The sequence below is a fragment of the Astatotilapia calliptera genome, chromosome 7, assembly GCF_900246225.1.
Source record: "Astatotilapia calliptera chromosome 7, fAstCal1.2, whole genome shotgun sequence".
NCBI classification, from domain to species: domain Eukaryota; kingdom Metazoa; phylum Chordata; class Actinopteri; order Cichliformes; family Cichlidae; genus Astatotilapia; species Astatotilapia calliptera.
In genome coordinates, this window is record NC_039308.1 from 145,380 (window position 1) to 172,430 (window position 27,051).

At 46.3% G+C, this 27,051-nt stretch overlaps 1 protein-coding gene across 3 annotated transcripts in view; it reads left to right on the forward strand.

The window, feature by feature from the left end:
- Positions 1 to 2,154: 2,154 nt before the first annotated feature.
- Positions 2,155 to 27,051, forward strand: part of LOC113024982 (sodium channel protein type 4 subunit alpha B-like) — a 47,016-nt gene continuing 22,119 nt past the window's right edge. For 2 of the 3 annotated variants that reach the window (XM_026172283.1, XM_026172285.1), the window contains exons 1-19: positions 2,155 to 2,444; positions 4,436 to 4,610; positions 4,710 to 4,847; positions 4,946 to 5,064; positions 5,160 to 5,231; positions 7,913 to 8,041; positions 9,650 to 9,735; positions 9,884 to 10,084; positions 10,931 to 10,994; positions 11,068 to 11,209; positions 11,298 to 11,501; positions 14,303 to 14,399; positions 14,573 to 14,802; positions 15,447 to 15,518; positions 15,604 to 15,705; positions 15,773 to 16,120; positions 16,210 to 16,375; positions 25,767 to 25,939; positions 26,507 to 26,570. In XM_026172283.1, the coding sequence (XP_026028068.1) occupies positions 2,239 to 2,444; positions 4,436 to 4,610; positions 4,710 to 4,847; positions 4,946 to 5,064; positions 5,160 to 5,231; positions 7,913 to 8,041; positions 9,650 to 9,735; positions 9,884 to 10,084; positions 10,931 to 10,994; positions 11,068 to 11,209; positions 11,298 to 11,501; positions 14,303 to 14,399; positions 14,573 to 14,802; positions 15,447 to 15,518; positions 15,604 to 15,705; positions 15,773 to 16,120; positions 16,210 to 16,375; positions 25,767 to 25,939; positions 26,507 to 26,570 (2,788 nt within the window). In that variant the 5' untranslated portion in view covers positions 2,155 to 2,238. The remainder of the gene's footprint in view (positions 2,445 to 4,435; positions 4,611 to 4,709; positions 4,848 to 4,945; positions 5,065 to 5,159; positions 5,232 to 7,912; positions 8,042 to 9,649; positions 9,736 to 9,883; positions 10,085 to 10,930; positions 10,995 to 11,067; positions 11,210 to 11,297; positions 11,502 to 14,302; positions 14,400 to 14,572; positions 14,803 to 15,446; positions 15,519 to 15,603; positions 15,706 to 15,772; positions 16,121 to 16,209; positions 16,376 to 25,766; positions 25,940 to 26,506; positions 26,571 to 27,051) is intronic. The other variant, XM_026172284.1, reaches the window with a different exon arrangement.

The following is a 27,051-nucleotide window of genomic DNA, read 5'->3' on the forward strand; positions in this document are numbered from 1 at the left end:
GGGACAGTCTCGGTCGTTGTGTCCTTGGGCAAGACACTTCACCTGTTGCCTACTGGTGGTGGTCAGAGGGCCCGGTGGCGCCAGTGTCCGGCAGCCTCGCCTCTGTCAGTGCGCCCCAGGGTGGCTGTGGCTACAATGTAGCTGCCATCACCGGTGTGTGAATGGGTGAATGACTGGATGCGTAAAGCGCTTTGGGGTCCTTAGGGACTAGTAAAGCGCTATATAAATACAGGCTTTTTACCATTTTCATTTTGTTTCTTTTGCAATATTTTATTTGACAATTCCTGTAACTGTGAAGTCGTGTGATCCGCAGCTGAGATTGGATTAATTTAATAAGCTTTGTTTTTCCAAAACTATGGCCATTACCACTACTGTGCTGCCTGTGCAGGTCAGCGGCCGGCCCGGGTTCGAATCCTTTGCCGCATGTCTTCTCTCTCCCTCTGTTTTCCTGTCACTCTTCACTGTTGCTATCAAATAACACCAGAAAAAAGGGCCAAAAAGAAAAGGTTAGCATCAATTAGCACAGAGCTAGCTAATGTCAATGTAACTCAGGGGGCTGTTACTGAGATTGGAGATGTAGACTGTTGACCAACAGGTGATGAAAGTGGAGAAATGGGCCCTGTACTGAATAAAGATGCACTCAGCTGCCTGGTTAACTCACTACAGACTGTTGTGCTAATGTTAGCACTGTCCTGATAACAGTAATTAGGCGTGTTATGGTTACAGTAGCTTTGTAGCATCAGGTAACATTAGCGGGTCGCACAGAATGAGGACCCAACTCAAACTGGGAGAGAGAAGACAAAACTGAATGGTCGGCAGTAGTGTGTGTATAAACACCTGGGGAATGAAAAGAGGCGTTCAGTGCATTCATCTCTCCATAGCCTGAGGTTACAGCTGCATGGCTTAGAGCGGTTAAGGGTCATTCACTTCTCCATGTGATGACAATGATCTTAAATGTAATTCTGGATTTAAAAGAAAACCAGTGAAGAGAAGCTAATATGCACATCTGTACACTGAAGGACATATTCTGGTCAAAAATGACTTTTCCAGCGTCGCTCTGAGACAGATATGTTTCTAGAACATATCTGGAGCTCCATGACTAGGCTTCATGTGTGAACAACACTCTCTGGTTCCAAAGGGTTCTGCAGCTGGGACCAGTTGGTTTACACTCCGACGACATCTTTTTCATACCATTAAGAAACAAACACTCAGAGCTGCAACTACCAGAAACTGGCATTGTTGGCTGTGTGGCAGGCAGGCAGGAAAGAGCGGGACTGGAACTCAAAACAGCTTTATTGCTGGCAAAACTCACAAAAGCAAAGCAAAAACAAAACAAGACTTTGAACCGAGGTGCAGGAAAACTGGACAAACACACAGCATGTTGAGGGTACGACGCAACAGAGAGCAAAGGCAAACACGGGGCTTAATTTCACCTACATTATATAATTCACCAAGTAATCCTCCTCAGTCACTGCTCTGTTTCCACACAGGAAGCTTCTTTCTCACCACTCATTTCAGCTAATTTGCATACTGAGTCATATCTCAGGAAGTTACCGTGACAAGAGAAAGACAGATTTAAATCTTACCACATTATTAAATTATTTTGAATTTTCTTCCTAGAGTAATCACTTGTTTTGCTCAATCGCCACAAGAGCACTTCCAATTCACTAATTACTTCAAGCTTTAAGTGTGTTAACTTCACACTATTCTATCCCACCACAGTTTCTCCAAAAATTACATAGTTGTTTTTTTTTTCCTGTGGATATCACAATAGGAAAGTATGCAGTGAACTTTTTTTTTATAATTTTGTCAAATTCACTCTATTTATTATGGAAATCGTGGAAATTGCCAGCAGCTGTTTGATGAAGACAAAGTTTGATGTTTAGGATGAAACACGACCTAAACATACTTATTAACCTAAGCAATAATAAGTAGGTGATGAGGAATGTGAAGCCAAAAATGAGTTAAAAAAAAGAAATCTAGCTGAAAGTGTGCAGAGTTAGTCAGTCAGATGGGTTTTCAGGGTTTTCAGATGTTTTTATCATCTGTGAATAAAAACATCTGTGGATGTTTTTATCCACAGATGAACAGAGTTCTTATAAAACAACCAACAGCTTCATTCCTGTGTTTGTGTCTCTGTGTGTGATAGAGAGACTGTTTCCAGGAAATCAGGATGTGGGAGTCTCTTTGGGAGAACACGGTTCCCAATTCTGTTCCTTTGTGTGTGTCTTGTAACTAATGTGGGAGGAGCCATTGACAAACAGCTGGAGCAGAGAGCTGATCACTGAAAACAGATTCAGACAGAGAGACAGACAGAGCTGTATCAGTGAGAGGTGGGACGCCGAAGACAGAAAAATGTCTTTTTTTGATTTCTGGAGCAGCACGAAGGAGAGAGGTGCGCTGCTGAGGAGAGCCAATCAGCTGAGGCTGAATCCTTCACAGCTGTAAGTCTGATTTAAACTGGTTTTCAGTGAAACGTGTGGGACAGTGATAGACTTTGGTTCACAAACCTGCACTCCTTCCTCTGTGTAGAACTGCACTCCTAAAATGCTATTACTATTACGATCGTGGCTCCAGAGTTGGGAGTTCACCTTGCAATCGGAAGGTTGCCGGTTCGAGCCCCGGCTCGGTCAGTCTTGGTCGTTGTGTCCTTGGGCGAGACACTTCACCCGTTGCCTACTGGTGGTGGTCAGAGGGCCCGGTGGCGCCAGTGTCCAGCAGCCTCGCCTCTGTCAGTGCGCCCCAGGGTGGCTGTGGCTACAATGTAGCTGCCATCACCAGTGTGTGAATGGGTGGATGACTGGATATGTAAAGCGCTTTGGGGTCCTTAGGGACTAGTAAAGTGCTATACACATACAGGCCATTTATGACAATGGAGGATATTTTTTAGAAGCATTGCTTTAGCAAAAAAAGTAAGAAAATACTAAGAAAAATAATACCACAAATAAAACTGTGTTATTGGCACATAAAGTAGGTGGTTTATGGTTATATGGATCAAAATTAATGCTTCATATGTTTCTTTTACGGTTTCTTCTTTTTTACTTTTTGCTTTATTTGAGAGTTTTAGCATCTGAGAGTGGAGAGGAAAGAGGGGCAAAGTGTGCAGGGGACAGGCCTCTCTACTTTTACAATTAGGCTTAAAACTTCCCTTTTGATAAAGCATATCGTTAGGGCTGGATCAGGTGGGCGGCACAGCATTTCAGAAAGGATTTGTATTGAGTTTGTATTGAAGACAGCCTTTGTTCTTTATCATTCACATCTCTGCAAAGTTTTCCTCAATGAACACATAAAAAACACACGTACAGCTACGCACTCTAGGTACAACTACACGTCAAGAGTCCTGAATGTGTGAAGAGGAAGCCTTACGTAACTTACAGGGAGTGCAGAATTATTAGGCAAATGAGTATTTTGTCCACATCATCCTCTTCATGCATGTTGTCTTACTCCAAGCTGTATAGGCTCGAAAGCCTACTACCAATTAAGCATATTAGGTGATGTGCATCTCTGTAATGAGAAGGGGTGTGGTCTAATGACATCAACACCCTATATCAGGTGTGCATAATTATTAGGCAACGTCCTTTCCTTTGGCAAAATGGGTCAAAAGAAGGACTTGACAGGCTCAGAAAAATCAAAGATTCAGCAGCTCCTAAATCTATTGTCACCTGTTTAGCAGGAGTGGGGCGGGTGGAGGTTTGCCCACAGTGGTCATGTCATGGGGGGATCCGGTGGTTTGTCTGTGAATGTCACATTCCCGTGGCAGCGTGCTCTCTGCTCGCTCAGATTTGAAGTTTCATCTTTTGCTGTAGAAAAGAGTTTTCTTCCCACGCAGAGTGTACAGCAGACGCTAATGTTTGTGTCCCTTTTTACGGATTTAAACTGAAAGTAATGTGATTACTTCCACGCTTTAAACGCTGCGTGGTCTTACTTTCTCCATCGCTCCATATTATCCATTGTTGATCTGCACACGTCTGTTACCAAGAATGTCGCACACGCTTATGTCATTCTCATGAGACACTCTCACAAACAAAATCACGGTTTAGTAGCACAGTAACGCAGCGTGCTTATGGGAAAGTAACAGTAATCTAATTACTTTTTTTGCAATAGTAGTCCCTTATATTACTTGTTAATTTAAAAAAAACTAATTGGATTACAGTAACGCATTACTTGCCTATCTCTGGTGTCTTAAATCTGACAAAATTAATTTCACACAAATACATTTAACTGATTTCTAAACGTGTGCGGTCTGTGGCGCCCCCCTAAAGTAAACCCGTTTAGTGCTTTAGCTCGGGCTTATATCCCAGAGTGCTCACGACTTAATGAATGTTTTCTAAATAATCGGACTGTCATGAGACAGGTTAGTTTCAAACAGTGAAACTAACCTGTCTCATGATGGTCCGATCAAAACATCAAAATGCCACCCCTATTTTCCCCGTAGAACCCTGCTGCTAGGTGACAACAAGATCCGGGCAGCACTGCAGGATGACAGCATGGTGTCTCTGCTGCCACCTGTGGGCACGGAGGTCTTCAGACACTTCACGACGGCCTCACAGGAAGTCCAACAACAACATGTAACTGGGGCAAAGGAGCGAAAGACGTGGAAGAATAAATGGGTACTGATCAAACTTTCAGCTGTCAGTAACTGATAACTAATAAGTGCACTCGATAACGCTGATCAACGGCATGACGGGAAGGTCCTGTGTGTAACCTAGGTAACTCAGAAAAACCTGCCCAAACCAGCTGCTCACCTGGAGACTGGAAAGTCACTCCCCTTAATCTATGGGGACCTGCCCCCTCAGCTTCTCAACATCCCATTGGAGGATCTAGATCCCTTCTACCAATCACGCAAGGTCTCTGACCTGTCTCTTACCTGTCTGTCCCTCACCCATTTGTCTGTCTCTTACTTGCCTGTCTCTCACCTGTCTGTCTCTCACCTGTCTCTCTGCAGACCTTCATGGTTCTCAGTAAAGGAAACATCATTAACAGGTTTAGTGCTGACTCGTCTTGTTACCTGCTGAGTCCATTCAACCCGTTGAGGACCCTCGCCATCAAGACCCTTCTTCATCCATATCCTTTATGATGTCATAGTGTCAGGAGCCTCTGTGTGGTCAGGTTTTAGCTCTCTGGACCAGGTGAGCTGAGTTTTCCCTGAACTCTCACACATTCTTCAGTATATTCATCCTACTGGCGATCCTGGGCTTCGGTGTTCTGGAGTTCAAATTTCCTGTGGTGAAGTAAGACACACACACACACACACACACACACACACACACACGAACACACACACACACACACACGAACACACACACACACACACACACACACACACACACACACACCCACACACACACACAGATCTTTCATCTGGAGCAGAAAAACACGACTAAGTGATGAACAGGGCTGTTGATGGCAGCATCGATGAGTCACAGCATGAGAATGGTTTTAAAGTCTAAATCCATGCTAAGGCTCAAAGACAAAGAGCCAGTCTGTCCTCAGTCTGTCCTCAGTCTGACAGCAGCAGCACACACAGGTCTGTAAAGGTCAAACTGACTTTGCTCGCTGTTGTCGAGACAGGAAATGCTCAGAATGTTCTGATATGTGAACAGATTTGTCATACAGACAATTAAGAGACGGCTTAAAAGGCCTGTTGTGGCGTTTGTCCATCGAGGCAGCTTTTGTGTGACTCGTCCATTTAGGAGAGATCTGCGGTGGAAGTGTTTGCCTCCTCTTCAGTACAGGGAGTCCAGAATTATTAGGCAAGTTGTATTTTTGAGGAATAATTTTATTATTGAACAACAACCATGTTCTCAATGAACCCAAAACACTCATTAATATCAAAGCTGAATGTTTTTGGAAGTAGTTTTTAGTTTGTTTTTAGTTTCAGCTATTTTAGGGGGATATCTGTGTGTGCAGGTGACTATTACTGTGCACAATTATTAGGCAACTTAACAAAAAACAAATATATACCCATTTCAATTATTTATTTTTACCAGTGACACCAATATAACATCTCCACATTCACAAATATACATTTCTGGCATTCAGAAACCAAACAAAAACAAATCAGCGACCAATATAGCCACCTTTCTTTGCAAGGACACTCAAAAGCCTGCCATCCATGGATTCTGTCAGTGTTTTGATCTGTTCACCATCAACATTGCGTGCAGCAGCAACCACAGCCTCCCAGACACTGTTCAGAGAGGTGTACTGTTTTCCCTCCTTGTAAATCTCACATTTGATGATACCAGCCCAAACCAGTACTCCACCTCCACCTTGCTGGCGTCTGAGTGGGACTGGAGCTCTCTGCCCTTTACCAATCCAGCCACGGGCCCATCCATCTGGCCCATCAAGACTCACTCTCATGTCATCAGTCCATAAAACCTTAGAAAAACCAGTCTTGAGATATTTCTTGGCCCAGTCTTGACGTTTCAGCTTGTGTGTCTTGTTCAGTGGTGGTCGTCTTTCAGCCTTTCTTACCTTGGCCATGTCTCTGAGTATTGCACACCTTGTGCTTTTGGGCACTCCAGTGATGTTGCAGCTCTGAAATATGGCCAAACTGGTGGCAAGTGGCATCTTGGCAGCTGCACGCTTGACTTTTCTCAGTTCATGGGCAGTTATTTTGCGCCTTGGTTTTTCCACACGCTTCTTGCGACCCTGTTGACTATTTTGAATGAAACGCTTGATTGTTCGATGATCACGCTTCAGAAGCTTTGCAATTTTGAGACTGCTGCATCCCTCTGCAAGATATCTCACTATTTTTGACTTTTCTGAGCCTGTCAAGTCCTTCTTTTGACCCATTTTGCCAAAGGAAAGGACGTTGCCTAATAATTATGCACACCTGATATAGGGTGTTGATGTCATTAGACCACACCCCTTCTCATTACAGAGATGCACATCTCCTAATATGCTTAATTGGTAGTAGGCTTTCGAGCCTATAAAGCTTGGGGTAAGACAACATGCATGAAGAGGATGATGTGGACAAAATACTCATTTGCCTAATAATTCTGCACTCCCTGTATAATGGAAGCACTTTACTGTCTCAGACCCGCTGTGTTCCCGAGGAGGGAGCAAGCATCGAAGCCGTTTGGAAAGGGCGGGGGGATGTGTGTGCATGTCCAGAGTTCAGATGAGACAGTGTCCTTCGCCCTGCCAGGCTAAATAAACAGTCTTCCAGCCAACCCAGGTGGCCTTGTAGGGAATGGGAAGGAACAGACTAAACACAGTCGTTATCAGGGTGTTGTTGTTTGGCTCCAGCCTTGAGCCCACAGCTGGCGCCGAAGGGACAGCTGCATTATGATGGTGATTTTTCTTTTATGCGGACAACTCATGAGAATTTCAAAGCTGTTCTTTAACACTCCGACACTGGTCTCTCAATCTCCCGTTGCAGAGCCGCGAGCTTCTCCATGATGTTATCAAACTTGCGCTCCGTGGTCTTGTCATTCTTGTGCTCAAAGAGCAGATTCTGAGACCTCACGACCGCAGAGAGCTTCTCCAAGATGTGATCCAACTTTCGCTCAGAGGTCTTATTCTGAGTATTCATGGCAGCCATAAGATTCTCCAAGCTCTTAACCGTGCTGCACTCAGTGAGCCCATTCTGAGACGTCGCGCCTCGTCCCATTGTTTCAATCCCAGCGGGCAGCCTTGGGGGGGTTTGAACAGCCGGTTCCACTTTCTTAATTCTCCGATAAGCCAGGGCCAAGCCAGCTCCGATCAGCAAGAACCCTGTTTTCATGGTTCCGAATAGGTAGATATCTTCAGCGTCCTCGATCCACAGTCCTGCCAGGCACACGATCCTCCATGTCTGCCACCCGTCCATTGTGTATCCGGCAGGGAAGGTCCCTCCAGGGCACTCGGGCTCTCCCGAGCCCAGACTTCTCTGGTGTGAAAGCTCTCTGTCTCACGTTTATGTGAACAGGTACGTGTACATGGCAATCTTCGTGTTTGAGGCTCTGGTGAAAGTCGTGGCAAGAGGCTTCTGTGTGGGACGCTTCACCTTCCTCAGAGATCCCTGGAACTGGCTGGACATCATCATCATCAGCACCCTGTAAGGCTCAATAACACACCTCACACTCTCACACAGACTGTATGTACAGCCATGAATCTGCATTCTTTCTAATGACCAGCAGGGGGCAACTTCAGGTTGCACAAACAAAATTCAGTGTAATCGGTTTTAGATTTATTGGAAAACGGCTGACATGAAGTTGGTGAGACTTATTTCTCTGCCGTGATTCTCCGACACGTACAGTTATTGGAAAAGAAAGTTTTCACAGGACGATCCTGAGAAAAAAACAAGTCCGGCCTTATTGCCTTCATGGGAATTAAGAGGGTAAGCAGCCCCAGCTCCTAATCGAGCCAGACTGATTAGTCATACAGAAAATGATCACATCAAGCTGTTGCTGCTGAAGGTGTCTCTGCAAGCTCATTGATGAGGTACAATTAGGACTGCTTATACTGTGAGTTTGTTAATGGAAGAGCTCCTCTTTGTTCACTTCTTTAACCTCCTAGGACCTGGCGTCCACGTGTGGACATCACATTTTGGGTTATTTAGACCGAAATACTCAATTTCGCTCTGCAACGGCCTGATATCCACTCACGAGGACATTATACTCCTACTGTTCTATTGAAATTTTAAACAAATATCCTCATATGTGGCTTTCATTTTTCTTAGAAACAAAAATTAGGTAAAAAAAAATAATTTGGTAATTCTTTATTTTTACATTCATCAGGTCCCAAAATGCCCAAATATCAAAGAGAAATTAAAAATGCATGCCGAGGAAGAGTTCGGATCTTAGGGGGTTAATGTTGGTTACAGATTAACGTGATCCAAAAAACAGGAAACAGTATAAAAGAGCTTTCACAATAAGAGCCTCTCAGTCCTGAATAACAAGGCTCACTGCAGCTCAGAAAATACTCAAGAAATGTGATCCACCGATTGAATCCCCTCAATGCTGGACGTGACCTTTACAGTTACACCAACACAGTTCTTGTCAGTGTGGTCTCATATCCATAGATCCATGTCCGTGCAAATAAGGTGGGCTTTTTCCAGCTGTGAAGATGAAAATTATCTTTTTGCTGCTTTCACATCCATCCATCCATCCAGTTTTCTTCTGCTTATCTGAAGCTGGGTTGCAGGGACAGCAGCCTAAGCAGAAAAGCCGAGATCTCTTCACGATGTCCTTGGCCTGCCCCGGGGCCGTTCCTTTGTTATTACCCTTATATTTCGAGTTTAGTTGTTCCTTGGTTCAGGCACTGAAACTCCTTGTTTAGGTCTGGGACTCTTTCAGTGTTTGAATCCAGGATGACATCAAACACTGTCCCAGCAAACTGACCACACAGAGACTCTTGATGTTTCTTAAGGCTTGGTAACAAGCTAACCTCCTGTAGCTGAACGCTCGCTGTGCTGCTCTGCTTTCCTGTGTAGCTTTCCTGTGTACGTCTCCTCTACCTTTGTCACTGATAAAGGTTTTAGATTTATATTAGGACACTAACTGTCACGTCCTCATCACCGGCTTTGCTTCTGTATGTTCTGCTCGACACACTTTGGCTTTTTCCTGCTCGGCTGTAAATGTGTCTTTATGTTTTACAGCTGCTTTAATCACTGCTTCATAATGATGATGATGATGAAGGTGGTGATGATGACTCTGTGTCTCAGATTGGTGTCACAGTTCGTAGATTTGGGGAAGTTTGCTGTGCTGATGACGATTTCTCTGCTGCTGAAGATCTTCACATGCAGCCGAGGTGTGTGTGTGTCTGTATGTGTGTGCGTGTGTGTGTGTAGGTGTGTGTGTGTGTGTGTGTCTGTGCATGCACATGCGTGTGTGCGCATGCATGTGTGTGTGTGCGTGTGCATGTGACTTGTATTCACAGCGTGGGGCTGTCTTCACAGGTCTGAAGAAGACAGTCGAAGCTCTTGTCCAATCGGTGAAGAGGCTTGATTGTGTCATCATCCTGACGTTGTTCTGCCTTAGCATCTTGGCTATGATTGGTTTACAGCTCTTCATGGGAACCCTGAAGAACAAATGTGTCATCTGGTCGATGAACACAAACACGACAGAGTTCGATTTCCACAACGACACCACCTCTCCAGGTATGATGGTCGTACCACGTCCTGATTGGCCGGTTAGCCTTTTAAGACAGTTAGATGGCTGACTCGCAGGTCTTCTTCCAACATTACAATGAAAGCAGTGGAAAGAGATCTCATGTGAGATAAATGGTAAATGGCCTGTATTTATATAGCGCTTTACTAGTCCCTAAGGACCCCAAAGCGCTTTACACATCCAGTCATCCACCCATTCACACACTGGTGATGGCAGCTACATTGTAGCCACAGCCACCCTGGGGCGCACTGACAGAGGCGAGGCTGCCGGACACTGGCGCCACCGGGCCCTCTGAACACCACCAGTAGGCAACGGGTGAAGTGTCTTGCCCAAGGACACAACGACCAAGACTGTCCAAGCCGGGACTCGAACCGGCAACCTTCCGATTACAAGGCGAACTCCCAACTCTTGAGCCACGATCGCCCCACGATCAGGTGAACCTCTGAGGAAAAGTCTTCAGGTCCAAAAACAAAAAGTCCAAAAACAGTTTTATTTGTTGTTATCAGATTTTAAAATCACCCACAATAATGTAGATGCTGAAAATTGCGGAGTAAATGTGACCTTGAATCTGTCATTGAGAGTATTTCCTGGCTCAGTGATGTATTAAACATGTCCGTGAAGACAGCTCTGCAGCACAGTCCCTCAGTGCCCGTCCAGGGATGTTATCAGGACCTGGGGCTCTGCGAGAATTGATCCTGGTATTAGAAAGTTTAGAAATGTTCAGCTGGCTTTGTAGTGCAGACTTCAGCACCTGTCATCGTTGCCACCCCTGCCCTTAAATTAGAAAGGTGAAACATGATCTGTTTGTACGGTTTGGATGTCTGTCTGCCTTCTAGAAAACTATTACTACATTCCTGGACATCCTGATCCTCTGGTGTGTGGAAACCAGTCAGACGCTGAGTAAGTAAACATGAGTCTCTTTCATTCACTGACAGCAACAACAATAAAAACAAACTGTTTTTTATGTGTTCAGGTGGTGTCCAGATGGTTTCAACTGTGTGAAAGCAGGAAGTAACCCAAACTTCGGATACACCAGCTACGACTCGTTTTTCTGGTCTCTGATGTCACTTTTCAGACTCATGATGCACGACTTCTGGGAAGGCCTGATGCAGTTGGTCAGTAACTCACCGATGACCACATGCAGGCTCCTCCCAGTACTCCGGTTGTCTCATCTGTTTCTCTCACCTGTCTGTCCCTTTGCAGACGTTGCGAACTGCAGGAAAATCCTATCTGATCGTCTTTCTGTTCGTCTTCTTCCCGGGTTGTTTCTTCCTGCTCAGTCTCATTTTGGCAGTGGTTGTTGTGACACGAGCGGAGCAAGAAGAGACTCAAGATGCCGAGGCCATACAAAGAGAAGAAGAGTTCGGACGGATTGTGGAGGTGCTGAAGAGGAGAGAGGAGGAGGAGGTCAGTAAGGACTCATTGCTTCCACAGGAATTAGGAGGGCAATGAGCAGCCAAATACTAATCAAGTCTAATCAGATTTAGTTCATTGGTTGGTCATCAGTAAGTGTGTGCACCTCTTTAACAGCAGATTTTGTCAGTTTGCTGTGGAGCATCCAGGTGTGTGCTAACACAATACCACATTCTCTCCAGGACTGGGTGCTGCACCTTCAAAAAAACAAAAGCAGGAATCAATGATCCACACACGGGAATAAAGTTGCTTCTTATTTGCTGAACCTTGTGTCACATGTTACAGGTGCAACTTTTTTACGTCTACCTAACTTACAGCCCTCTCTTCTTCTGAATTCTTACATTTATCTCGACTTCTGGAACAGACTCAATACCGCTGTTGGGTCTGCGCTACAGCAGGCCCGCTGGTTCAGACTGATTCCCGTGAAGAAATACAGAACAGCAATCGATCGGTTTTCACATGCTACAGCAAGGGGAGGATCTCGGAGCAAACCTTCTGCGCTCGAGCTCAGATTACTCCAAAGAACCAGCCCCCGCTTGCAGACTTTTTTTGTGTGACACACAGTTTACACAAACACCCATTGTAAAAAACCCTATGGTCACAAAAGGTTAAAACACTGTGTGTGTGTGTGTCCGCATGTGCACGTGAGTGAGTGTGTGTGGATGGGGGTACGTTTGTGTGACTTCCTGCTGAGGATGTGCCTACAGTTACACTATAGCCCCCCTCACCATTCAACAGGCTGGGGAGGGCAACAGAAACAGAAGGATGTCTCTGAGCATACAGTTTAAGGCCAGGCTTACAAACTTAAGTACAATAATGGCAACATTTAACAATTTCAGCCTAACAACCACCTTTCCTGGCCTCGCCAGTATAGCAACACACAATGCCCTATCTCAACAATCAACCTACTCTGTGCGCTTCTCCAGAGAAATAAACATGAACTTAAGACGCCTGTACTGATAATAACTGTTATGCATATATAAACAAATGATTCATTATGATACAAACTCCGTCCCAAACTCCACCAACTGGGACTTAACTCCTCTCTGTGCAACTGGATTGTGGACTTCCTCACTAACCGTAGACAGAGTGTCAGAGTGGGTAAGAACACCTCTTCCACCCTTGTGGTCAATACCGGTGCCCCTCAGGGGTGTGTCCTGAGCCCTCTGTTATACACTCTCTTCACCCATGACTGTACTCCCTCCTGCCCGTCCAATCTCATTGTTAAGTTTGCTGATGACACTACGGTGCTCGGACTTATATCCAACAACGATGAGACAAACTATAGGACAGAGGTACAACAACTAGAGTCATGGTGCCACGACAATAACTTGGTCTTAAACACCAAAAAGACCAAGGAGATCATTGTAGATTTCCGGAGGAAGGGTCATAACAACCATCTGCCTCTCTTCATTGGCAGTGAGGCGGTGGAGAAGGTGAGCAGTTTTAAATTCTTGGGGGTAACTGTGACCGAGGACCTGTCCTGGGGCAACCATATCACTTTAGTTGTACGGAAGGCCCAACAGCGCTTCTACCACCTGAGGAGACTGCGGAGCGCACACATTCCCAGATCTCTGATGTTGAACTTCTATAACTGCAGCGTTCTGACGTATGGATTTCTAGTGTGGTTCCCCAGCTGCACCAAGGCCGATCAGCAAGCACTCCAGCGGGTGGTGAAAGAAGCTGGCAGAATTATTGGAACAAGTCTGCCAGAGATCAGTAATATCTTCCCCACTCGCTGTCTGAGGAGGCCAGAACATCCAGACTGGCCAACAGCCTGTATCCACAGGCTGTGAGGCTCCTGAATTCTCTACCCCCCCCCCCCCCTCTCATGGACAATAACCATATTCAATTTCTTAATAGCACTGAACTGGTTTAAGGATTGTCTTGTTGTACTGGAGTCACACTGGGTTAAATACTTATACTTGGGCTTTAAGGGGTATTTATTATTTTTTTCATTATTTTATTTACGGGTTGTACGGAAGCCCCAAACGTAATTTCATTGTTCTCTGACAATGACAATAAATAAATAAATAAAATAAATAAATAAATAAATAAAAATACCACACTGGGCATTGCAGCAAATTCACGGCAAGAACTGATGCTCAGAGAAACCACAGAGAAACCCCAGTTACTGTGGCTGAGGTCCAACAGCCCCACCTCAGACTCTACAGGCCTCATTGAGCAGGTTGATGGGCTCCATGGCCACGACAAAAGGGAGATCAGAATCGCCTTTATTGGCCGTGTATATGCGCAGACACATACGAGGAATTTGGTTCGGGTAGATGACGACTCTCAAGCACAGCAATTTAAATCACAACAATATGTAAACAACACAATAGAAACAATATAAAATAACCATAAGGTGTGTGTCTCTAGGAGGAGAGCCACACCAACAGCTGAGCTCTGACAGCTTGGAGCACTGGCACACTAGGCCCAGGTGTTGCCAGTGTTGCTAAAACATTCCACACCTGTACAAAATATACTGGAATAACACGAGTAGGTCTATTATCGGGCTTTAGTTCTGTTCATATATCAAACACGTCCTATTCTTCATCTAAATATCCTTCCTTCTGTGTCTAGCATGTGACCAATCCTGCAGACCTGTCGGCAGTGTGCATTTAAAATCCAGCTGTTCCAAAGACCTTTCACCAGCTTCTTCTCAACTTATTGTGTCAGCCATGACCTTTCTGACACAAAATAACCCTGTTTGGAAACTGTTCAGAGTACTGTGGGATGGCTCTGCTGAAATCGTCATTTAGCATAACTGAATTTGGGTGTTTTGTTATGGACAGCAGGCTTCCAGCAGGGCAGAGACTCCAGAGCAACAGGACTCACTGCAGAAGAAGAAATCAGCTGGTATACGAGCTACTAAGCAAGAATACGTTGAAGGTAAACAGATATTTACCTCCACCTCTTTAATCTCCACCTTCTTTCATTGGGACAGGACAACACGCTCCGTTACTGAGAGCAGTCACAGGTACACAAACACGAAGAGCTGAGGCTCTGCAGACAACTTAATGCTGACACAGTTTGTGGCCTCACAGAGTAGCTTTGTGTTGCAGAGGCAGAGGAGCACCACCGGCCTTTGTGCTGCACCTGCACTGACGCCTTCCTGAAGGGGGACTGTTGTGGCTGCTGGCGATGGCTCAAACAGCAGTTTCACACTTTTATCACGAACCCTTTCTTTGACCTGGTCATCATCATCTGCATCATTGTTAGCACCATCTTCACAGCCATGGAACATTACCCTATGATGGTGGAGTTCATGGAGACCCTGGCCATCGCTCAGCTGGTGAGTGTTGAAGAAGTGTCTGCAGACCCTGTTATCTCCTACTTGGTTAATTTAATGGCAGCTTCTTCACTGCAGGCTAAAATCAGGACTTTTCCATTCTGCTCCCTTAGTTTGGTGTAGACTTGATCAGTCGGAGGGACCATATGTTCTTCTTCGATGTGCCTCCATGACCAATTTAGTGATGAATGCTTTTAGCGGGTTCTTCAGCCACCTAGCAAGAGTGGTTTAAAATGTCCACTCAGAGCAACTACATCACAAATGGTAACAAACCAACGGTACAAACCTGTAAACGACCTGCATAACTGAGAGGAAAAGCAGCACAGTGAGGTAAAAATGTAACGGGGGTACAGTATAAACCTCTGGCAAGTCTCGAGAAAAGTAAGGATCAGCTGGGATTCAGAGGGAGCTTTACTGAGGTTTATTTACATCGTGAGTCTTTGCAGTAACAGTGATGCCTGGTCAGAGTGATCTACCTTTACATGGGTGACATTTCACAGGAAAATTATTGTTTTGTTGGAACTTCTACTTCTGCACGGGACTCGGTGTGTTCGAGGTTTTTCGTCCGCCTGTCTGCCGATGGTTGGATGAATTGGATGCAAAACATGCTTCTACCCTGTGACCTCTGACCCCTTTGAACTGTGCAGGTCTTCCGTGTGATCTTTGCAGCTGAGATGATCATCAAACTTGTCGCACTGGGCCTGCATGGATACTTCCAGGTCAGATTTGTAGTTTCTTCTCAACAGTTCAGCGATCTGCCATTTTCAAAGAAACATTTGTGATTGTTTGTTGTCGTGGTTACAGGTGCGCTGGCATATCTTCGACTTTATCCTCGTCATCATTTCTCTGGTGCAGCTGGGACTGGCTGACGTTGAGGGTCTATCTTTGCTGCACAGTTTTCTTCCGGTTAGTATAACATCACCATTACCGTCACCATCATCATCTGTTCTCACGTATCTTTCTGTTTGTCCAGTTTCGAGTGTTTCGGCTGGCCCGTTGGTGGCCGATGCTCCACATGTTTTTGAAGATCGTCTGGGCCTCAGTGGGGAACCTGACTCTGGTTCTCTTCATCACGGTCTTCATGTTCTCTGTGGCGGGCGTGCAGCTGTTCCAGTCAGACTACAAAGCTAACGTCTGTCGCATTTCTCATGACTGCCAGCTTCCTCGTTGGCATATGGAAGACTTTTTCCACACCTTCATGCTTGTCTTCAGGGTCTTGTGTGGACTGTGTTTAGAGTCTTTATGGGATTGCATGGAGGTCTCGAATGATGGCATGTGTGTGACCTTCTTCATGATTGTCCTGATTGTTGGAAAGCTGCTGGTGAGTCTCTTTACACTCAACAACCTAGAATGACCCAGTCCACCTTAGTCCATCAGGAGTTTTTGAATGAGTTCCTGGTCTGTTTGCAGATCCTACATCTGTTCCTGAATTTATTGTTCATCAATGTTCAGCTGGTGGATTCAGAAGACAAAACAACAAACATTCTGCAGAGTACCATGAAACAGACCAGAACCTGGATCCCCAAGAGAATCTGGACTTTGTGGGGGAAGAACTACGCTGACCAAGATCACAAAGGTGGTTTTTGTTTGTATATTTGTCTTTGTAGGTTCTCAGTTATCCAGGTCACAGTAATCCAAGGAGCTTGTTTTGTGCCATTACTTTATTGCTGTTTTGGGGGTCTGCATTATTAACATGGAATGTAGATATAACACTGGCACACCCACAACGAGGTAACATATTAGTCAAAGTCAAACTTTATTGTCATCTCCGCTAAATGGCAAATGGCCTGTATTTGTATAGTGCATTACTTAGTCCCCTATGGTAATGGTAAATGGACTGGTTCTTATATAGCGCTTTTCCACTCTTCTGAGCACTCAAAGCGCTTTACACAACTTGTGCATTCACCCATTCACACCCATTCGCACAAGCACAACTGACATTCACACACATTCGTACTCCGATGAATGCGTCGGAGAGCAATTTCGGGTTAGTATCTTGCCCAAGGATATTTGGCATGCAGACTAGGGGAAGCCGGGAATCGAACCACCAATCTTCCGATCAGTAGATGACCTGCTCTACCACCTGAGCTACAGCCACCCACCTATGGACCAAAAGTACTTTACACTGCATTCAGTCATCCGCCCATTCACACACTGGTGATGGCCAGCTACATTGTAGCCACAGCTGCCCTGGGGCGCACTGACTGCTACAGCCAGTGCAGCATATAAAGACAAGACAACGAGGGTCCGGTTACATCAGTGCAAAAAAAACCCCTAATAAATGGATATAAAAGGAGTAGAAAAATAAATATACACTTAAGACTAAGACTTAGTGAAGCCCTGTCTTGAAGCCTGAAACTGGATGTTTACAAAATGTATGTGTTGAGTGAGGGTTAGATCTGACTGCGACAGTGAGGGACTCTGCTCACTACTCATTGGTAATAAGATATAAAGTGGATTCACACATAGCAAAATCCGTATGGCCCAGATCTGGCCCACACAATGTGTTTACACATGGCCCACTTACCCAAAGAATGATGGCCTAGATTTGGTGGCCTAGATCTGGTTTGCCAGAGGTGGCCCACACATGGGCCAGCACAAGACCAGTTGCAGACACACTTGTGGTCCTGATCTGGCCCATGTGTGGATTCCCCCTGATCTGGGCCACAAAAAGGGACGTCGTTCTTTGCGGTATATGGGCCATGTGTAAGTTGTGTGCAGCCACGGGCCAGTTGAAGACACACTGCTGGCCCAGAACAGTTTCAGCTCTGGCCCCAGATGTCAGCCTAATGTGTCCCTTAATCAAGCCATGTAATAACAACATAATGGTGTGAAATGAACATGGCAAAACTCTGTTCAGATAGTGAATGGACTGATTCTTATATAGCACTTTTTTACTCACTCATATTACTCAAAATGCTCTATACAACATGCCACATTCACCCAATCACACACTTTCTCTAAACTGAGTGCTTCCTAACTACATTCCTACACATTCACACTCTTGACATGCAGACTGGAGGAACCAAGGGTTGAACCACTAACCTTCGGATCAGTGGGTGACCTGCTCTATCTCCTGAGCTGCCGCCACCTAGTGGTAAACATGAGTAAACCCTCACTAGGTTTTGGATAAAGTGTACACTCACAAACCTGTCAAACCTGCATTTGAAACGTTGGCTACCATAGCAGTATAGCATTGCAACATGGGTCTTCTAACTAAAATAGGAAATAGGAACATAAATAGTGCCATCATTGCCAGACCTGGCCCACATCTGGTTGACACACACCCTGCCATGACACCAGTCAGTCAGAAGTGCCAGTTTGATGCCAGATCCGGGCCAGACCTGTGTGCTTTGTGGGTTGTAGTTCCAACCTAAATCCTCCCGTGCTTCCTTCTCGTCAACAAGACTTCAAACTAGTGACTGAGACCATAAATTCATTAGTGAGCTGAGAGATGAGGTGAACACGAGGCTCATTTTTATGGGCTCAAATTGTGGTCATAAATATTTTGTACTTGTAAATCAGGATTTGTATATGTAAAAAGAATTTGTGTGTGGACAGTCTTGTCCTGTGGAGGTGGCTCTTCTATGTTGTGCCATGCGCTTGTGAAGTGGCTGTTCGGTCTCTGCGATGTAGAGGTCTGGGCATTCCTCGCTGCACTGTACAGCATACACCACATTGTTAAGTCTGTGTTTTGGAGTTTTGTCTTTCGGGTGAACCAGTTTTTGTCTGAGTGTGTTGCTGGGTCTGAAATGTTTCTGATCTTCTTTTTTGTGCCTCTTTGCTGACTTTAAGAACGCCCAATTAGCATAACCGCATGTTTTGAGTGCTTGCTTTACATGTGTGTGTTCCTTCTTTTTACCTTCAGGCTTAGAGGGAACATGTTCTGCCCGGTGGTGTAGGGTCCTAATTACTCCAGGTTTGTGTTCCAGAGGGTGATGGGAGTCAAAGAGGTGGTACTGGTCCGTGTGTGTGGGCTTCCGGTAAACTTCGATGTTGAGGTTGCCGTTCTCTTCAATGTGCACAGCGCAGTCCAGGAAAGGCAAACAGTTATCCTTTGTGTCTTCCCTGGTGAACTTGATGTTCTTATCCACGGCGTTAATGTGCGCAGTGAAGGATTCCACTTCTTGTGTCTTGATTTTGACCCAGGTGTCGTCCACATATCTGTACCAGTGGCTGGGTACTCTTCCTTTGAAAGAGCCAAGAGCCTTCCTTTCCACTTCCTCCATGTAAAGGTTGGCTACAATAGGTGACACGGGGGAGCCCATGGCACAGCCATGTTTTTGTCTGTAGAAGCCTTCGTTGTATTTGAAGTATGTTGTGGTGAGGCAGAGGTCTAACAGGGTGCAGATCTGGTCGGGTGTGAAGTTGGTCCTGTCTTCCAAGGAGCTGTCTTCTTGTAGTCGTTTTCTGACAGTCTCCACGGCCTCCGTGGTGGGTATGCAAGTGAAGAGAGAGACTACATCAAAGGACACCATGGTTTCATCTGGATCCAGGGTAAGTTTCTGGACCTTGTCGGTGAAGTCGGTGGAGTTCTTGATGTGGTGTGGGGTGTTCCCCATGAGAGGTGCAAGGATGGTAGCAAGGTGTTTAGCAATGTTATAAGTGGTTGAGTTTATGCTACTGACTATGGGTCTGAGTGGGACAGCTTCCTTGTGGATTTGAGGAAGTCCGTAAATGCAGGGTATGGCATCCCCTGGGTAAAGGCGGTGATATGTAAGGCGGTCAAAGGTTTGTCCTTTTCATGGTCTTGAAGACAAGCTATAACTTTCTTTTTGTAGCTGCATGTGGGGTCTCACTTTAAGGCTTCATAGGTATTGTTGTCACTGAGGAAAGTAGTGATCTTTGTGTGGTAATCTGTAGTGTTTAGGACCATGGTGCATCTTCCCTCATCAGCTGGTAATATAGTGATGTTGTGGTCTTTGCTCAGGGAAGCGATGGCCTTCTTTTCTTGTATTGTGAGGTTGGACGGAGGGACTTTGGCACTGGAGATGGTGGCTGAGACTTTCATCCTTATTTGCTCTGCTTCTGTCTGTGATAATTTATTAATCCGTATGGCAGATTCTGTGGCTGTGATGAGGTCCACTATGGGCAACTGTTGCGGGGAAAGGGCAAAATTGAGTCCTTTGGCTAATACTCTCTTTTCAGGTTCAGTGAGGTTCCGGTCTGAAAAGTTCTTAACCCATTTCTCCTGACTGTCTTCAGTTGTGTTTTCTCCGAGTTGTGTAGGTTCAGAATGAGGGGTGTGTGATTTTGAAAGCAAGATGTGAAATTTCCTGCGTTGTCTTTCTTTTCCTTTAGAGTGTTGGGCCCGCTGAGCCTTGTCCACAAACTTGTAAACCTCTTCTAAGATTGGAGAGGGTAGAAGGGTTTCCAGTTCCTGCAGAGTCTGGCTGATCTTGATCTGGAGGGCATCTAAAGTGAAATGGACCTGTCTTATCCTTTCACTTTAAAGCTGACTTTGTGCTCTCTGTAGAATCAAGTCTGCTCTGTATCCCCTGACAGTGGATCCAAGGCGCAAGCTCTTAGGAACAACTTTGCTTTGTCTGCATCTTAGGTTGAAATGGAGATGGTTCCTATAATCCGCTAGTTTCCTTGATTCCCTTTCATACTCCCGCACCAGTTGAAGGGTGTTCCTCCCAAAATGTACGGCAATATGTCTGTGAAGGTTCTCAGTCATGCAGGTCATCGTAGTCTAAGGAGCTTGCAAAGAAAAGCGTCTGGAATTCTTTAAGTTGCTTGAAGACTTTTCACCTCTCATCCAAGAAGCTTCTTCAGTTCTAAGGTCAAATGACAAAAATGATAAAAAACTGGTTCACCCGAAAGATAAAACGCCAAAACACAGACTTAACAATGTGGTGTATGCTGTACAGTGCAGCAAGGAATGCCCAGACCTCTACATTGGAGAGACCAAACAGCAACTTCACAAGCGCATGGCACAACACAGAAGAGCCACCTCCACAGGACAAGACTCAGCAGTCCATCTGCATCTAAAGGATAAAGGACACTCTTTCGAGGATGCCAATGTTCACATTCTGGAAAGAGAGGACAGATGGTTTAAAAGAGGAGTGAAAGAAGCATCTATGTCCACTGTGAGCGACCATCTTTGAACAGAGGCGGTGGTTTACGACACCAACCAATGGAAACCAACAAAAAACAAGGAGCAAGAGTCCAGAAAAACTGACAAAATCAAACTAAATCCAACACGAGCCCTAAAAAGTTCTGGGGGCTGACCGTGCGGGCGGCAACGGTGGCGACGGGCAAGCAGTTCTGGGGGCCGACCGTGCGGGCGGCAGCACAGGAGTCCAAAGTAAAACAGTTCCGGAGGCCGGCCGTGAGGAAGAGACTGCGGTAACAGAGATCAGGAGGCCGTCCACGACACCAATGACGTCCGGCGGCTGGCCTGGAAAGTGGCCGGCGATCCCGAGGTGGCGTGGCAGCCGCAGGACCAGGCGAGGCAGAAGAGGAAGCCGGAGCTGGACCAGGCGGAGCAGGAGCAGAAGCCGAAGCTGGACCAGGCGGAGCAGAAGCAGAAGCCGGAGCTGGACCAGGCGACGGCATAGGCGGAGCGGGAGCAGAAGATGGACCAGGCGACGGCATAGGTGCTGCAGGCGACGAAGCCGCAGGTGGTAGAGCAGGTGGTGGCTGGACGGGCTCCTCGGGCCCTCCAGCCGACGTGGCATGAGGCTGGATGGGTTCCTCGGGCCCTCCAGCTGACGAGGCATGAGGCTGGACGGGCTCCTCGGGCTGTCCAGCTGACGTGGCCTGAGGCTGGACGGGCTCCTCGGGCCCTCCAGCTGACAAGGCATGAAGCAGCGTGGGTGCTGCGAGGTGCCGAGGTGGCACACCCAGGCATCCAGCTACAGATGCAGGATGAGCAGTTATGGAGACCCCTGGCAAAACAGAGAGCTGAACAGGGGGCTGAGCCGTTACTCTGGCAAAAGAAAGATGCCGCTGACTCTCTGGGAAATTTAATGTAACATTACACGATTCATTTCCCACCACTTTCAGTCACCAAAGGGGCTAGTTTGACCACATGAGCTGCATTTATAACTGAACCGTTCATAGAAACATGATTAATCAGTTCATGGCTAGGTTCCTGGACATCCATTAAGTCGGCACAACTGGTCAAAGAAGACTCATTCACGTTCATTTTGCAGTCATGTGGTGAACCTGTAACCTGATCAGAGTCTGTGCTTACACATACAGCAGTTACACTTATTTCTGATGGGACGGCTGGCACTAGGTTAACGCCAAGAGTCTGAATAAACTCTTCTGTGATTGGTTTGACAGAGCCATTAGCTTTAGCAGTGACCACATTAGTCACAAACAAATCAAAAGTGACGCTGTCAGAGGGGATTGAAGCCTCATTACGCTCTGACTGACAGGAATCATGCGGCTTGGCCTGGTATTTGGCAGTCTCAGTACTGCATTCCCCAGCTAGCCCCCCACCAGAAGCTGACTTAGACAGAGCCTCTGAGTCATCTATGAATGGAGGTGCAGCTAACACAGTGTCTAATAGAGCTGTGGCTGCCAGTGGTGGTGCAGACTGTGAGCTTACTACATCAGTAGTACTCCCAACCAACACCCCATCTTGAAATGATTTAGAAGAAACAAAAGAACATGATTCCAAATTTACACAAACGGAAGGTAAAACATGATCATTAGAGACAGTATCGGAGGCCCAGATCTCAGCCTCAGCATTCACTGTGCCCTGAGGGGAGCTGGAGCTACATGGTTCAGACATGTGTCCCCCATCTTCTTCTGGGGGGCACAATTCCCTTTTAGAGTTCAGAACATAGACCACATTGCCATTACTGTTCTCTGGACCTGGAACACAAAACTCAGGTGAATTGTGCTTGTTGAGTACAGGAGTGAGAGCATCACTCAGAGGTCGCTTTGAATTGTTTTCCTCTGGTTTACACAATAATTTGGTCTCACACAATTCATAACAAGTGTCACGGCGACGGATGGCCGGTACTGAATAGGACTCAGGTGCAGAAACCCAGAGCGGAGACAGTAGATGATTTAACAGTTTATTACGGTTAAGTGCAAAGGGGAAAAAAGAAACGTGGCAAAGACAGAAAATGACGAGACGTGGAGCCTTGGTGTGGCGTGCCCAGGGGAACGTGGCTAGGGCGAGGGAACGAGGCCTGAGAAGCGGAACGGAGCTGAGTGGGGAACAGTCACACTGAGGGAAGAGGATATAGGAGTTAGGCAGGTAGTGAAGGCAGCTCAGAAGTGGCCAGTATAAGAGCAGCAATTCTTACTTGCAGTTTAGGGACCTGGAGTGTTTGAGAGGGGGGTGATGAAGATCCAGGGGAGGCTGAGTGGCGTGGAAAGGCTGACCTGAGATCCGGGGCTCCAGATGGAGTGTGATGGCAGGAGGGCAGGCAGGTGAGGCACAGAGGGATTTCCAGAACGATCACTAGGTATCCCGAGTCCGGAGGTGGAGTGTGAGCCAGGGTGGGTACAGCACTGTAGTACAAAAGAGTCTTTGTTAGTAAGATAAATCACAGCGAGAATTTGAAGCACAAGACCTGTTACCAACATGGGTTGAAGACGAACTGGCAGTGAGTGAACATCGATGTGTGGTTTAAATCCCTCTGGCTTGATTGCCTGCAATAGGCTCCAGGTGTGCAGGAGCTGGAGTTGGCCCTGCCCAGGGGCGGATCCCAGGTCAGTTCAGGAGCCTAATGGAAACCCCAGCCACCCACCGTAGACCATGACAACAAGTAGTAGAGTCACAAGATGAATGAGCTAAGGAACAGTCAAGTTGATCACCGGGTACAGACAGGGTGTCATTATTTAAGTCACACCGCTCATGACCAGAGGTTATATCACCACCCTTCACACCAAACATGAGTTCTTGATCAACACTTTCATCGTTTATTAAGAGAATGGGTGGTGTTGAGGAGCACTGGGTCGCTATCGCTCCTCCAGCACATGTAGAAATTGTCTTTATCTCTGGAGCGTCTGCGAATCCTTCATGACAGTCACATTCCTGCAACTTAGGAAGACTTTGAGGCGAAAATTGTCACTAATCTCTATTATTAACGGAGTCCAAGAGGAAACGAGAGTTCCACCAACCTCCAGCTGCTGCGTGGTGCTGTGGCGACGTGGATGTCGCCTCTTCTTTGAAGAAACCACTGAGGCTGAAGCATTGGCTGTTGGGGAAGTGAGGGGTGGCAGACCCTGGCAGCTCCGAGGGCCCCCGAGAGCCAGGCGTGTTCCCCAAAAGATGTGCTGACAATCTGGGGTGAGCCACGGCTTTCCCCAGAGCTCCTCCTCTACGTGGGTGCAAGCTGCTTGCTGCCGCTCACAGAGGTCGGACTCCATGATTTCCGTAGTAGGTCTTTCTAAACAACTAAACACTGTACTTTCAGTCTCAGAACACAATTCAGTCATAGTTTCCGGCCCCGGCGAATCTATGCACATCTCGCTCTTCTCTATAGAAGGATTATGAGACACAGACACACATTCACTCACCCCCGGGGGTAGAGCGGTGCGACGGCGGCGCCGGTTCTTTCTGGAAGTGGGTACGATGGATGCTGAAGCCACCGAAGCAGAGGGTGATGTGGCGGCGATGTCCTCGTCGTCCGCCCACATCCTTGCCAGAAAAGAGGCAGGAGAAGTAAAGTCCAAGCGGGGTGGAGAGGGCGAGCGGCTGGTCCGAGGCGGTGCAACAGGTGTGAGTTCCTCCTCCGAAATGAGCCAGGGCTTCCAACGAAGCTCGTCCTCCCGTAAAGCTAGCGATACCTGCTGTCGCTCATCGTCGTCGAAATCTGTGGCCTCCACCATCTCGGTGCGCTGGGCTGTGCAGCTTGACAGTGGCGGAGACAAACTGTGAGTCGATGGCGGTGCAGCGGTGAGCCTCAGAGTCCTTACTCTGACCGCCAACCCAGTGGACACTACTCTGGGGTCCTTGCACCCACAGATGCGCGTCATGAGCCGGCTGATCCGTTGTAGCTCCTCCCCAATCTCGTCCGGACTGTCCGCTGGGTCCGACATGGTCAGATCGCACTGTCACGGCGGGGTGCGCCGGTGTGAAGAATGAGGTAGACCCAAGAGCAGACACAGTGGAGACAGAACTAGGTTTACAAAATAAGGCAAGCCTTTATTGTGGCTGGAGGCATGACAAAAACACTAGGGAACACTGAAACTGGGACAACTAAGAAGACAGAGAACACTGTGTAAACTAAAAAGGCTAAGACACTCTGTGAAGGAACTATGGAAAAAACTATAAACACAGAGCAACTCAGCAGGCTATGAAACACAGTGTCAGGAGGATAACAGACGATCTGACACTGACACAAAGACACACTGGGCTTAAATACACTGAGGAAGTCATCAAGGAATTAGAGACAGAAGTGGAACACAGCTGGGAGGGACAAGACCTAATGAGACAGGGGGAACAAAGCTAGAAACACTGACATAAGACAGGAACATGAACCTTCAGAGTAAAACAGGAAACAAGACACCACTAAACAAAAACGCAGACACGACACAGAGAGATAGACTAGACACTGAACTAAACCTGCAATAAACATGAGAACACAAAAACCTACGAACTAGTCCCTAAACAAGAATAACTGAAACACAGAGTCATAATCATCATTATCATCATAATAAGAAAATAATCCAAAATGCAAAAACACACCAAAACATAACAACTCAAAATACTGGGTCAAACTGACCCAGAACCATGACAGCCAATACATTTTCCCATATACTTCCAAATGTTCAGGTTTCTTTTACAACCAGAGGAGTCGCCACCTGCTGGACATTAGAGAGACTGCAGGTTTGAGGCAGTGTTGCCTTTATGTTTCAGGTCATCCTCATACATACTCTGTTGTTAGTGGTTTATTTTTTTTTCTGTGGATCGTATTTGGATTTCTGTGTCTTTTTTAAGTTTTAGATTTAGAGCTTTTAATTTGAAAATATTTTCATGTTTTCCTCATTTGCAGGTGACACTGAAAAAGACAACAAGGAGGAATATCTGGCCTTAAGCTCTGTGAGCTCAGATCAGCTGACCCTCGATGATAACCACACAAACATGGCCGCCTGGGAGGCCCCCGTCGCTGTGGCTGAGATCGAGTTTAGGACGCCTGAAAATGCAGAAGAAAAGGAGACGCAGCATGTAAAGCAGATTCTACTGTTTTTGATCCTAGAGCAGAATTTCATGTTAAAAGTAAATACTGATGTGTGACGCAGCTTCGGCCTCGAGTATGAACAGCAGATAAACATGTTTGTGCATTTATTATTACACAGTGCTATTTTCCTCACTGTGATCCCTGTGCATGAAGAACATCTCTCCACCCTCGATGTGACCGCAGCATCATCAGAGCTTCAGCATAACTGCAGTTGTCTTTATGATGAATTGAGTGAAACACAGCGATGAGATGCTTTCACACACACATCCACAGCACACAGGTTTAAGGCAGACGACTGGACCGTGTAAAGTTCAGGTTTTTGTTTGAAATTCATCAGCAGCTGCTGATGTTAAAATCACTGCAACAGCTTAAAGAAGGTGATCATCAGACTTTTACAGGACTGAAATCAGCCATCCTGAATTCACAGACACAGTAAAGACCCGAGACATAAACCGCGTGAGCTTTCAGAGTGTGAACACTTAGTCCGGTGACAGTATTTTAAAGTAACTAGGACATTAAAGTTTATTTATGTTTGTGAACTTCTGTGTCTGCAGTGTGACGTCATGCAGAAACGTAAAGATGAAACTCATCCAGAACCTGAGGACTGCTGCTGCAACAGTATGAGCACACACACACACACACACTGTTATATCAAATTATTATATGTAAAATAGTTTAAACCTGCAGTGACAAACCTTTGTCTCCCTCTTGTGGCAGTGAGAGTAATTACGTAAATGCTGAGCTTTGGTAAACGTGTTCATGTTTCACCATATTTGGATCACACAGACTCGGATACCTGCTAATTAGTGTTCAGTAACATCCAAATAAAATCCTCAAGTTTCAGTCCCTGAAACTGGACCTCAGACTTCTTGAATGTCTGTTGGTCCAGTCAACCTCACAGCAGCCATATTATTGGTCAGATGATTGTAATAAAAATGATCCAAAAGGCTCCAACAGCACAAACATGGTCCAGAGGTCCAGTTCAGGGACTGCAATTGGCAGACAGCTAGCAGCTACACCCGCCTGTGTCACCATCCACCTGTTAGTCAAAGAGGCCACGCCCCTAATAATGCCAACTTTAAGGCTCAATACAAACCTT